Source organism: Macrobrachium rosenbergii, chromosome 48, assembly GCF_040412425.1.
Source record: "Macrobrachium rosenbergii isolate ZJJX-2024 chromosome 48, ASM4041242v1, whole genome shotgun sequence".
Classification (NCBI taxonomy): Eukaryota; Metazoa; Arthropoda; class Malacostraca; order Decapoda; family Palaemonidae; genus Macrobrachium; species Macrobrachium rosenbergii.
Window position 1 is genome coordinate 27,503,975 of NC_089788.1, and position 15,226 is coordinate 27,519,200.

General features: G+C 37.5%; 1 protein-coding gene across 22 annotated transcripts in view; it reads right to left on the reverse strand.

Moving 5' to 3' along the window:
• Positions 1-13,121, reverse strand: part of drn (doctor no) — a 169,035-nt gene extending 155,914 nt beyond the window's left edge. For 11 of the 22 annotated variants that reach the window (XM_067091518.1, XM_067091522.1, XM_067091528.1 and 8 more), the window contains exon 1: positions 12,944-13,074. Coding sequence is in view for 3 of the 22 variants with exons in the window: in XM_067091550.1 (XP_066947651.1) it covers positions 12,944-13,106 (163 nt within the window). In the remaining 19 variants the exon portion in view is untranslated. Of the gene's footprint in view, positions 1-12,438 lie in introns of all 22 variants that reach the window. The other 11 variants (XM_067091550.1, XM_067091549.1, XM_067091547.1 and 8 more) reach the window with 10 other exon arrangements.
• Positions 13,122-15,226: the final 2,105 nt, after the last annotated feature.

Here is a 15,226-nt window from a genome sequence, read left to right on the forward strand (position 1 = left end):
TCTCACTGTTGCGTAGTGTTAACTACGTTGGTCCTATACGCATTTAACTCTTCAGCAGTTCCAAATGAAGAACATCGACCTGGTGCAAATTGGTATTACTACAGACATGCACCGCAATGCGTAAACTTAAAAGATTTAGCTGAATGTGTCACAACCAGAATCAAATACCCATCATAAAAGTCAATTTTGTGACGAAATAACTCCAAAATAGACGGACAACAGTTAAGTAACTCTCCAAAGGAATCGAAGTTAGAAGATATTATCTGAGGGGAATGAAGGCTGCAGAACCTAACATGGAAAACACTTAACAAGAAGGCGACAAAGTGCCACGAAGACGCCCTATTTTAATGTGGGAAAAATAAGTACAAGAAACGGGTAATAGCGACATGCGTCACGACACCACTAAGCAGACTCACTCTCTCTCCCCCAAGAAAACGATCCCCTTCCGAACCTTCAAAATGCCAGGCGCCAAAACAGATGCAACGTGCAGTGGCGTCGTTGGCACACGCTTAAGGTCTCTAAAAATGATACTAATTCGGCTTCGAATACATCTACACGATCCTCGACTTTTACAATCATTTATACTTTTAAGAAAATTATAATGAAAGCAGTGAAATATGAGGGATTATGTTTAACTAATACTGTTATTCTTTTTTTTAGGAAATAAACAGCAACGCAACAACTCAAAAGCGGTAAATTGTTGGGGTGTTTGGTTACAATTCGCTTTCCATTCTCTCAATTCTTCAATATTTGTCATGGATGACCCACTACCCCTTCACGGGGAACTGGTTAAGATGAATAAAAACATCAGAGAAACGGCAAAAGACATGACTGATGACCATTATTATGAGGTGTTTTGGGGTCCTCCTCTTATCTGGTTTACTAGTGCTGAAGTGGTCCCAAAATGCCTTACGACAAGCGTGCTTCTGTTGACTTGCGCAATATTTTCCACATACGCTTCGATTAGTTGTCAACGCCCCCCGCCCCCCCCCCTACAAAGGCCCTGACCTGTGCACTAATTGACAGGTGGCTCTTAATTTGATCCACAATTCACACAGCTCTTGGCGAGCCAAATCTCTAAAAATGCTTTTAACTTAAAACTAAACAACTTCTGCATAGCCCTTGACTTGAGCCAAACTACCACACGGCGTTCGACGTGACTCTATTACCGTAAGGCATTGCGGAACCATTACATAACACTTGCCACGACATGTTAATTATACGACACCTGTCTTAACACGTGGAGCCTATTAACACCACCACAACGCAACTGCGAAATTGTCCAAACGTTTTTAACGACACTTCCCATACGGTCAGACCTGACAATAAAAAAAATGTGAATTCAATACGCTTTTCTCTTAGCTAATTTCTTAGACGAAAGGGATTGCAATTGGGTATTTCGTCTGTGTAGGCGAAGCCCTGGGAAGGAAAAAAATGGGAAGTGGGAAGGAGGGAGGGAGAAGATCTTAGCCCGAAAGAAGCCATAAAATTATGTCTTTACGATACATAAGATTGTAGAAGTCAAGGAAGAGTTTCGCCGACATCATTAACATGGCCTTCCAGCGACGAGTTAGGCGATTTTGTTCTTTTTAGGGATTGCAAAAAAAGAAATTATATTTACAAAAACAACTGCAGTAAATCCGTACAGACAGCAGAAGTAATAAACAATCTGAACATTATGTACAGCTGCGCAGAGAGAGAGCAAGGGAAATATGACCTTTATCGTATGCCAAAATCTAAATTTGCCAAGGGCATAGGAACTTCGGCCAATGAGCATATTCTCAGCTGAAACCAACGAACATATAAATGCCTTATTTTTCAATCTCATATGAACAGTAATTCACTAGAAATTAAAAGATGATTGCAACCTCTTTCGGGTCTTTCAGCCATATAGCTACGGAAACAGCTTAAAGATTCAACTCTGAAATCTATTCCCCAATTCTTTCAACAAAAACGATACACAAACTTCAAAGAGAAGAGAGAGAGAGAGAGAGAGAGTAATTGTTACAAACAGCTAGCTCTCGACGTCGGACACCAAAAATAAAAATACACGAGGAGAGAGAGAGAGAGAGAGAGAGAGAGAGAGAGAGAGAGAGAGAGAGAGAGAGAGAGAGAGAGAGAGAGAGGGAGGTTTGGAGAAAAAGATGAGATAAAACCCTTTGGCAACGACGACCCCCATCAATCACATATCAATATAAAATGAAACACTGGGATAACTCTATGGACTTTCATACTGAAATAAATCATTTCATCCCCTGTGATCATGAACACCGACAAACGTCAAGGACAGTATACATAAACGCAAGTTTTGTATATATACAACACTACCACCACCACCACATCACCACTTCCCACGCAGAGCGACGCAAGTCGCTTGTCAAATTCATCACTCTTACAGCTATCCTTATATATATATATACATGTTCATTTATTTACCGTCGTTTTTCACTCACTGGCATGCTTTTTATCCAGGCTTGCTTCTATACTTATGACTTGACCTTGTGATTGCCTGTATAATAATAATAATAATAATAATAATAATAATAATAATAATAATAATAATAATAATAATAAAGAACATGAAACTACATCATACCACAACACTATATATATATATATATATATATATATATATATATATATATATAATTTAAGCTCACAAACTAGTTTTTGTATATGGCCTGTAAACCTTCGTTTCAGGTAAACACATTTACATATACGCATCTGCGTGTGAGGTGGTGAGGGAACCCAAGAGCACAAAGTGGCAGTGATCATATTGCAACTGGTTCAGAAAAAACCTTTAGCACCCTTACTCTGAAGGTGTTCTCCTGAAATCTTAAAAATATTATTCATATTCTCTCTCTCTCTCACCCATGTACTGTATATAGAACTAGTTTCTCTTTCTGCAAAACAAACCAGGTGAACCAAATTTGAGGATTACTGTTCTTATCTTTATGATCAAAATTTCTGACTAGTAATTATCTATATAATCTGAGGCTCTTTGACCTGTAATTATTTCTACCAATATGTTTTCACTAATTTGAAAGTATCACACACATTTATATATACATATACTGTATATGTGTATAAGTATGTGTGTAGCATACACCATGACATTTTTTATATTCACACATTTTAACCCACAAATGTCGTTCAATATCCAAATTCACTTCAAGAATAACTTACACCCAAAAGGAATTATAATTAATAAGTGTTTCGCTCCCAATGGGATTTGAACTGGCACCTGGTTTGGAAAACAACGACGTACAGTGACCTTTGGCCACTGACTGGTGACAGGTCCCTGTGCGTCGTTGTTTACCAAGCAGAGCGGCAGTTTGAATCCCACTGGCGGCGAAGGAATTATCGATTAGAATTTCCCTTGGGTGTAAGTTACCCCTAGGTATTGTTTATATATATATATATATATACATATATATATATATATATATATATATATATATATATATATATATATATATATATATATATATATATATATATATATACATACATACACAAATTCATATGCACAAAACCATGTAAATATCGGCGTGTGTGTTTGTGTAACCTTTTTCACTGTGAGGTTAAACGCCTCCTGTTCTCTCATTCTAGTACTGTATTTTTCTCACCCCCCGCCCCCGCCTTTCACGGTACTCGAGAAAAGACATCCCACCTCTCCGTCTAGTCTTAACTTTCCTTCATGGTCTCTTAAACTTCGATGTCCGCAGACAGCCAACTTCGGCGCCCCCACCCACCTCTCTCTCTCGGGCGCGCATATAGACGCCCTTGATGAAAAGCTAAACATGAAAAGTTCCCATTATATATATATATATATATATATATATATATATAATATATAAATATACAACTATATATTATATATATTATATATATATTATATATATATATATATATATATATATATATATATATATATATATATCTCTTTCTCCGGCCTTTAGGCTCGATAAGGGTATCTGAGTTACCCGTCCCACCTGCTAGCAGAATGGCCACTTACTACCGTACCTAACTTCACCTCATACATGGGGCATGTAGGCTATACACTCAGCTTTACGAGTATACACGACTTGGCTGTACCCGAGAAAATTACAAATTACTGTTAACTTCTCTCCCATTCTACCTTCATGGCATATATGAATTTGAAAAAAAAAATGTTAAGAAATGCCGTGATCAATTATAATAGGAGATCAAGTAACAATTTTTAATTAGTCAGAATATAATGTAGCAGAAGTAATCCTAATCATAATATGCTTTGACACGGCAACCTAACCTGGAAGGACCAGTTTGCTCTAATGTAAATTAACAGGTTGAGGTAATTTTTCCTTATCAACATTCTGTGCACCTCAAGACTATTAGATATGGCTTTATTCTTAAACTCTATGATCGATTTCATTACATCTGTCCACCGCTGGTTGAAGATGTGGCACATGCGCATGTGTAGCTCGTGACTGGCTGACTATCACAGTTTCCGATATCGTCGGCTTATCGTCATAAATATCCAACTACTTCTTCCGTAACACATTTGAATGTTTATATATACAAAAAAACCCTCATACCTTCTTATACAAATCATAAACATGTCCATTTGTATCGATAACATACCAATAAAAGCACTCGAAAGACGAGCTCGTATAAAACAGACTACTCAGCTCAAATACAAACGAACGATGGGCTTTCAATAATTATGTTGTATCTCAATGGTATAGCTCAGGCTACAAGCAGACCTATGCTATTCATGTACAATATCAGTGCATGAATATGAAAGTAAGTTTATCATGATACCAAAGTTAATTCACAACGGTAAACTGGAAAAATAACCTTTACTGATGGTGACTTCTAGAAACGAAACATTGACAACGAAACCATAGGCCTATTTGTCAGATATTTTATTTTACTGGCCTTCTTTTAAGCACACTTACTCTCATGTCATATCAGTCAAAATTACCTTCTTATTGCAACCTTTATTTGTTCATTCTAAGCATCATTTCTATGCCTTACATTAAAAAAAATAAGTCTAGGCTAGCCTTTTACGTCGCACGTGTCATCAACGCAAAAGGGATCACGGGAACTCATTGAGAGTTCAAACTTTTGTTCGGTAAAATACTCCTGGAATTGCCAAATCAATGAGCTGCTATGATGCTTTGAATCTCCAAGAATAAAAATTATATAAATATGCAAAGTATTCAGCACGGAAAACTGCAATACCACCACTGCCATGCATGAACTGAAATATCGCGTCCTCCAACCAATGTTGAGGTGGCTGCTCCTTTCACCTTCCCCAGAAAGCTTCATAGACATTTCATACCTTTTACTACCAATCGCATTGCCATGTTTCTTTTATTTACCTGCAGTTGAGATTAAACATAATTACTGAAAGCCCATCGTTCGTTTGTGTTTGATCTGTGTCGAATATTTGCTACAAGCTCGTCATTCGTGTGCTTGTTATATTATCAAAAATAGTCGACAATACATAGGAAGGTGTGAGGGTTCTTTGTATATATAAGCATTCAGATGTAATGCTGAAGAAATAGCTTGCATCGTTATCGCAGTAACGATGATTTCAATCTATCGAGAACTAGCTTTGCATATTGCCGCACCTACCTAAAACCTACGAGGGCGTGTGGCCAGATAGAATGAAACAGACCACAGTAAACTCCCAACTTAATGGGTCTACAAAAAACTTTCCTATCCTTGTTTATAACCAATCTTAAAAAGCAAATCGTTGTGAATTTATAGCCTTTATGTATTAATTATAATCTGTATACAGCTGATGAGCCTCTGGATTATCTGCTCAAGATGCTTATAGATTATGATGATTTCTAACATCGTTCAAGCATATTTCAAGGCCACCTTACTCCAGGAATTTCCTTGCAGACACCACGAATGAAAAGTTAACCAACTCCTCTATTTTTCCAATGTGATTTTCACGATTAGTTTACAATATTTCATTTTAAAAGGTTGAAAATGAGTCAATAAATAGTTAATAATAGCTCATTTAGATCACTAATGAATAAGGTGGAAAGTTTCCTTTAAATTTCTTATGGGGTTCTCACTTTCATATTCACTCTACTCTTTTCCTGAAGAGACGATCACATTCCGTCACTCATCAGGTTAAATCTTTTACCCTAGCTTTCCTTTTTTGGAGTTTCATCCAAAAAATATCTAACTTCCTTCCACAATATTTACTTCCCGAGCAAATTTCATGAATCCTTTTCGTGTCAGCGTTAATAAAATGAATAACTATGCATACCACAAGATCATCGATAATTCATTCCTTTCTCGTATAGATGTACCACAATGAACCTATTTTTCATAATGTGGTCCCTTTCAGAATATAAACACAATATATATATATATATATATATATATATATATATATATATATATATATATATATATATATATATATATATAGTTAGTTCGTTTGTGTTCTTTCAAAAAAAATTACAACATAAAACCTTCACTAACCCTGCATACCCCGGTACCGTGACCACCACCAACCACTCCCTCATCGAGTTACTACTCTCCTGGTCTGGTCTCCACCATACCATCCTCCCCATATCGAGTTACCAGCCCACTACCATCAACATGGATCGATATAAAACATTTCCTAAGGGGAGCCTTTGGAGGCAATGCCACGAAAGCTCCAGTCAATAAATAATCGATGAGAAGAAAATATGAAAAGGATCAATGAAATACTTCAGTACGAGAGAGAGAGAGAGAGAGAGAGAGAGAGAGAGAGAGAGAGAGAGAGAGAGAGAGAGAGAGAGAGAGAGAGAGAATTAACTGACGAAGCTCTACCGTATCCATTATGATGCGTACTTTTTACCACAAGTCGTGATCGCTCACGTGTTATCTTTTCTCTGTCCATTCGAGCTCCGACCAATAATAGCAGAGTTACAAATAAGTTGTAAATGCACAGCCCCAAGCGACAGATATTGGATAACAAAACACACGTAGTTCCCTCCTCCTCGGGTTCGGGGATCGAACGAGGGCCTATCGAGAGAGAGAGAGAGAGAGAGAGAGAGAGAGAGAGAGAGAGAGAGAGAGAGAGAGAGAGAGAGAGAGAGAGGGGGAACTGAGCTGCCAGATAGGCTAAAAATTCCCCTCATTTGGCTGCCTCCACACTCATCCTCTCCCAGACCACGCCGTCCGTCCCTTCCAATAAAGTCTTCTATACCGCAGCGGCAAATTCGTAGAGGTCAATGACTGAAAGGGTAACATGGTTTTGAGAGAGAGAGAGAGAGAGAGAGAGAGAGAGAGAGAGAGAGAGAGAGAGAGAGAGAGAGAGAGAGAGAGAGAGAGAGAGGTCATTTCGTGTGAAAACAATGCGAAATGTAGCTGATATTTAATGTAATGTAACATTCTCTCTCTTCCTCTCTCTCTCAAGGTTCACGTATGCCAAATTTTTTCACTACCCACGGGTTCATTTTGGCCAAGAAGATACAACTGCTCCTACCCTACAGTATATTTACTATCATTATTTACAAAGTATTTTTATCAAACAAGCGCATGCTGATACAATAGAAAACATATACAGATGAAGATGAAACAAAAAAGTCAGTCAAAATCACTATACTAGAACCAAAATTAAAATGTAACTTCCTGACCAATGTGTAACCCCTTTGGGGCGAGGTCTACACCTGAATCGATAAGAAATGGTAAGCCCGAAAAGGCCGGGAGTGATGTACAAACTGGCACAAACGGTACTAACTTTCTTCGAAATGGATGATGTGTTGCTGGTGGTAGCGACTGGCACGGCTTACGAGTCACTGACCTACGGTATGTATGAAAAGGTCAACAACCCAAGATCTGGTATCCACAATGTCTACGTGAGGCTTGGGCGTTGAGGAAATCTACGAGACGACGATTACCTTCTAAAATCTGACAAAAAAGGAGACCGAAAAATATTCGATAGTAGCAGATTATGTCTCAAGGATAGTTTTCTACCATAATTTTAATAAATGGACAACACTGAAACGGCAGACATCCTTAAAAAAAACACACGGTTAAATGAAGAGTTCAACTCAACGAAAACACATTAATATGTAGCGGAAATATTTTACACAATGGGGATTCTTGAACGACAGCGTTGTCAAACTAAGAAACACGCAAATACAAAATCAAATAGAAACCGTTAAAGGCGACGACACCCTTAGGCCCTACCTGTACCCCTCACCCCCAAAAAACCGCCTCCAAGGAGATTTAGTAACACCGCCTCCCCTATATCCCACCTACACTTGATCTGCCACCAGCAAAAGAAATGCAAGATGGAGGGTGGGGAGGAGCAAAATACACGTGCAACATTGTCAATCTTAAAACATAGTGTAGACAAAATCAGACAATCATATACAGAAGTTTATATATTTATATATATACAGTACATTATATATATATATATATATATATATATATATATATATATATATATATATATATATATATATAAAAAAATGCGCAAACTGAGCACGATGCAATAAGGATTATTATCCTAACACAGCAGAGATAACAAGTATTTAGCAAAGGTTACTATATTCTTTGTTGCACGAACTCGCCTGAAAACTCATAATTTCCTACTATTGCAACTTGGAAAGGAAAAACCTGCCTAAAACCAAAAGCCGTGTACCGCAAAACAGCAGCAATAACCAACCAATCGATAGCTACGCTACTCTTCACTTCCATAAATGGAAATTCGAAACTTAAAGGAAAAAAAAAGTGCAACAATCAATGGAGACATTATTATGCACGGCATTCACCTAGACCCGCATATGGCAATACTGCATGTCTCCCCCGACAGATGGTGGGAGTACCCCACTACCTCCCAGAAGTGACGTCACAAAAAACAGCTGATGGACGCCACGTGAGGGGTGGGTGGCGGAGGGTGGAAGGGGGGGAAGGAAATACAGAGGACTGACTGGAAAGCGTATGATGTGATGAACGCCCAGCTGAAAAGATTTAAATGACTACCAAATGCCAGTGTACATCCATGAGTACATTTAATTTGAGGCAAGACATACACCATACAATCCCCTTTAAAATCATATTTTTAATGGGGAACTGGAATTACCCTCATCATAAATATCACTGAAGTTGAAATAAGATAATGGTACCTAATACTGACTATGATCATATGAATGCTGTTATACATTTTTCACTTATAGAGAATCTGTAGAGATCTTCCTGTTGGAAGAACACCAGCGACCAAAGACCGTACGATAAACAAAAGAACCGTTTGCATATTAATCTTTGGGTCAACAGTAAAAGCAAGCCACTGGTTTATCACATTTCGTTATCATTACCTTCGTTTGCTGTATACAACAAAGACTCATACACCCAAGAGAAATGCCCGATGCTTATAACAATGTTCATTTTTCTACACATTCGCCATTTTGGATGTTATACCCTAGCATCGAGAGTCGCACGGCTGGCAGCTCAACATCGCCGGCAGTAATACTCCCGAACTCTCGTACGTTACAGTACAGTTCAGTATTGCAATAAAAAGTGCAAAGATCCTGGCGGTACGTACATATAATCAGAGAAAATAAAGTCCCGTCTGTGGTAATACAAATTTTGTCAGGGTTTGATTCACATGTTAACATGGGTAATCTATAATCTCTAGTCTAGATATTCTAGAGCAAGAATGAAATTGTGGAGATATGTTTTGACGACTGCAACAAAAGTTTCAATCTAGCATATGCAGACAAAAGCTTGAAATGGAAAAATATATATCTACATGCGTCCCCGTCAAATGTAACACACATAATTTCATAGGAATAATAAATATATCATCATAAAACTTTAAATAACAGCGATATTTTCATATCTTCACGTGAAAATTGAATTGTAATAAAATATATGTAAACAATACAGACTAAGTATAGAAGGATCCCCCCATGCAGCCTGCCACAATGTTCGAAACCGGTTACCATGGCAACAACAGGTGTGTTTTGCTGCTAGTCGAGGGTGGTGGAGTACGAGATTGAATGGGAAGAGAAGGGAAGTTCAAAGACTCATAGGACTTCCCGCTACTCTAAAACGTGGGCGGGATGCAGGAATTTTTACCGCTGGATGTATAAGTGCAAAGAACGTTAACAACCGGCAGATCATTTGAATAAAAATCCAACACTGGCCAGCAAACTATGCCTTCCGATAGACACTACCAAGTGGTTGTTGTCAATAGCGAGGAAAAATGGTTCCTGTTCACTAACCTTGAACAAATAAGTTTCATGCACAGCTTCATTGTTGCACGTAATACCTCCAGCTTTAAATGACATTCCTAATTTCATGTATATGGATAAATTAAGCAAGTTTACGATAAAGTTATTGTATGGACAAGACTAATTAAATTCTGCTAAACAACACATGGAAAACTATCTACACAGCCTGCTCCTTAAAACAAGGTAAAGTGGCGAATTACTATTAAAAAAATTATCTAGCACAATTAGACTTACAATATGGTGCACCAAGTTTGGCTTTATCATTGTGTTTACTCAGAACTTCCTCTGTAATGTACAGTTTCCAGTTTAGGCATCATCTTACAAAAAATGTGCTAGGCTAAAGGATTTATAACCAAAACTGACCTGGCTTGCATAGATACAGAGAAATAAATGGCTGGATGTTGAATGGATATACTGTAATCAGCATCTAATCCCTCTTGAATTAAAATGGTCCGGCTTGGATACAGCATTGACCTCAGTTATAAGATAATACTAGCTACCCAATTACAAAGTAGATGCGGAAAGGAATGTAACGTGGCTAATCTTTTATGGACGCATTCAAAAAGGGGGAATACAGTATTCCACTGACATGGCATACCAAATGACTAATGTAAGAAAAAAAAATCGAAGCATTCTCTGACATGCAAACATGAATAATCCTTCAATTTATAGTGCTGGATTAAATAATTTATGTCAGGGCCTATGGTATACACATGGAAAACTAAAGGTACAAAACTGGGGGGAAGGACACACCCCTTTAGGTAACATCATCTCTGGAGATCCTTTTTCACATGCTTTTTGTATGTTCCACCTAACTACTAGCTATCATCAAAACCTGATAATTTAAGTTAATGACAAAATGGTTTCTTCTGAATTGTACCCAAAATCCTGGTGATATTAAAAACAAGCTAGTGGCCCATGGTCACCCCCTTCATTTTGTACAGCCCTTATCCATGCAGTATGAAGCACTGCTGTGTCCACTAGTTCGAAATAAAACCCTTCGACATTTTATATTAGTGATTATTAGGTATAGCAACATATCCTATGTAGTCTTGATAATTGACCATACAACAAAAATCTTTTTGCTCAAAGTACTCTATATGATAAACACTGCTTTTTTTTAAGACTAATATACCTGTCCTAGAATAATATAACTACAAAGACCATGTAAAAAAGATTTAATAACCACATTTCACAATCTCCAATAACCTTACCCATCACTTCAATTTATTCACTTATGCAAGTCTTGAGCAGGGGGAGAAAAAAAAAAAAGTCCGAATAGACTTAGCTCTTTGTGAATGATTATACTGCACTGACTTTGGGTAAAATTGCATTGTTTTAACATTTTCATTTGAAGGACTGGACAAATATAATTTAGCCAAGCCTCAACCCTAGTTGGAAAACCCAGATGTTACAAAAAAGGGAAAGCAGGCAGATGCAGAAAAAAGGACTGTGGGAGCCTAATGCATAGACTATGTAGGCTAAGAGAAGTACCAAAGATAAACTGAGATAAAATAATTAAAACTATGAAAAGACACATGAGCCTCTTAGTACAAATGTGTATGCATCTGCTTCCTGCTTCTTCAGTTTCAATGATGCAACTGCATGAATGACTTCACAGACATTCTATAATTTGGTCACGATTTCCCTCCTGTCTGAGAAGGCCTTCATGTACAAATATCCTTTCTCCTTGCATTTCTGGGCCTTTCCAAGTAAAATTGCACAAAGCCTACTACACAGTACTTCATCTCAACCTACACCGATGCGATCTATCTAGGTTAATTGTGGTTTCACACTGGGATCTGATTCCCCTGGTCTAACACCATTTTCATAACCAAGCTTAGCCTAGTGTATGCAAACATTTTTGCCTGTCTTGACTATGAAAATGAACAATGGTTTACATAAAGGGCAGTATAATCTACAGCGATTTTTCAAGCTCTACAGCCCAACCCTTCATACTGTAATTACAACCAAATATTCCTGTACTAGCCTTAGGCAGACAACCCTTCCAGGGTACTATTCTACACACACGCTTAGGCCTGGATAGGCCATGCTATTACTTTGATAAAACTGTCTAGCTCTATAACAGTGGAGTTCAAACTGTTTAATTTTAAACAGGAAATTTATTATTTATTGCACGCAATACAAACGGTCTACCATTGCCACACTAGGAACACATAAAAAAAAAGATTAGACCTACCTACATAGCCTAGCCTGGAGTGCTACGACCAGGCCTGGCAGGGATTAGGAAAACTCACTAATATTCAATTATTGCCACAGAAATAACCGGAAATCTATTGTTCTCTTGAGTTGCTCCGCTTGATAGCCTTGGGCTAAGCTATATTTCATTGACAGAGTCTATCTGACCAAGGCCTTGCCTACAACACTATAAGCCCATCCAAGATATATATTTTCAGTACAGAAATTAGCAAAAGCGACTAACTAAACAACCATACCCCACAAATTCGCTATGGATTTCATAGAGAAATTTGAGAAGTAGGACGGTCGGACGCGCAGACAAGGCGACGGCAAATAGGTCCACGAAAACAGCTGATCTGCAAAATGGCGTCTTCCATGAAGGTCCTTGTAGTCATCGTTCTCGCATTTCGCTCTCAATCAATCACCTTCAACTTTCACTTATCCAAAATTGTCGCATTTTCACACCCATGTGACAATAATTCAACAAATACTCATCAAGCTCTTACCAGATTTGATGAATAAAACACAAAAAATCCGGAGGCGAAGGTGAAGTTGCTTCCACAAACTGATAATAACAATACACAAGAACTGTTGTTGGTCACGTGACTGAGAACTGAACGTTGATTGGTCAATCAAGTCATTTAACCCCTCCGTTTTCTTTGGCGGCATTACAGGGAAGCCTATTTCAGAGCTTCAGTGGTTATCTTTAACCCCACTGGGCAATATAACAAGATAACTTTTGATAAAAGATTAGCCATTCGTCAGTCAGTGTTAGTACTAAGATAACTGTCAATTTTTGAATTATCATTATGATCAACAACAATGAGCAAAACAACCACATTAATGATGATGATAGCAGTAAAAATTAAATTTTGTCATTTTCCCCTATCATGTGTTAGACGTCAAATAACATGCAGTTATAGTCGAACCAAACGAAAGGGGCGAAATCTAAAGAGTTCGTTCATTTTACCTGGAGAGCGCGGTTTAGAGAAGTCCTGAAACCGAAGATACATTAAGGTCTTAAAGGTGTGAGGGTTCCGTCGGTCATAATCCCGGATATATTTTCCTTTTCGGCTTTTCTTTCCAGGTGGTCAGTAGAAAACAAATAGGAACCTTGGAAGAATTATGATCCCAGGTCAATCAGAGCGCTTTAATAGACTATAAGTGTTTTCTTCTTTCAAAAATACATTTATCCTTAAGACCCACACGTCTTTTATATAGGATTGTTTCTCCCTCTTTAATTGTGTATATGTATATATATATATATATATATATATATATATATATATATATATATATATATATATATATATATATATATATATATATATATATATATATATATACACCCACATAAAACCGCCCATTCACTCGGTATTGGAATACCTTAAAGATGAATTGCATAAACATTATTTAATATTAAAAGAAGCTAAGATCGACTCTTCTCACCTGGAGGTTAGGTCTCCTGCCCAACAGACCGATGGTAACTACTCACATACCACAAGGGTTAATACCACTGACCATCAGATCAGGATATCAGGAGGAGATTAACAACTCTCAAGAGAATGGAAACCAGGACAGCCATCATATAAATGACAGCACAGAGAGAAGAAGTTCCAGAAGATTGCTGGGCCTTGAACCAGCCTGACTACCTCATCTCTTGAAAAAGGGTCACAGTTAGGACCTGAAAGTACTACATTTAATTATAAATGTAGTATTTATTTATATGAAAAGACAAATAATTTGACATGTGGTTAAGATTTAGATATCTCAGACAAGAACAAGATAATTTTTTTTTTCGCCTGACATGCTAAATCAGTTAATCCGCAGGTAATACAGCTGGTCAGATTGTTCGCTCGTATCCTCACTGAGCGGCCTTTAAGGTCATGTCCGAAATCTTTTGATGTCGTTACGATGGATTGGACGGAGACCTTCTTTCACGCACCACTTTCGTTTGGCTCGACTATAGGCATTCGTATACATAAAAATTAAATTTTTGAGAGAGAGAGAGAGAGAGAGAGAGAGAATTTTCTGCGAATTCTTTAAAAAATTGTTTACGTCTGATGATTGAAAGTACAGTAGGCTATTGCCTGACAAATACATAATCTAGCCATCTCATACACTAATGTAAATTTTTATTTTAGAACATTATTATTAACTAAAAATGTAAAAAATATATACGGACTAATTTGTAATTAAGCAAATAATAACAAAATACTAAAAGATAAATAGATTAAACAAATTAACACTGAAAAATCATTTTCTTTTACAAATAGACCTACAAGTCTCAGGTTAATGTTCGTCCAAAATTCTTCCACAGTGTTGCCATCGCAAAAGTCAAGTGACATAGTAAGTTTTTCTGAAAAATTCTACTGTTACTATCATGCAGAGATGTAATATTCGGGATAAAAAATGGATACGCCCTCTCTTTAGACCCCATTCTTCAAGGTCAACTATGCTTCTTTGTATTAAACATTAATTTGTTCCAGCCACAAGTTGTTGGGTGTTCATATCTGGAAATACAGTAGTTCAAACCTAGGATGAGTGAAGTGGTGTCAATGTTAACAGCATGAGGTGTGACTGGCGTCAATGTAAAATGAAAGACGGGGGACTCGGGGGATTTGGGATGTGGTGTTAGTGAAGAGAAGGTAGGTGGTGTGAGAAGGAGCAGTGTAACAGTGGTAGCAGGATGAATCACATAGTGTGGCCATGGTGCTATTTTTAATCAAGGATGGACAAACCATTGGTCAAAGTGACGCCCGTTCCAAATCAGTTTTAACTGTTAGCAG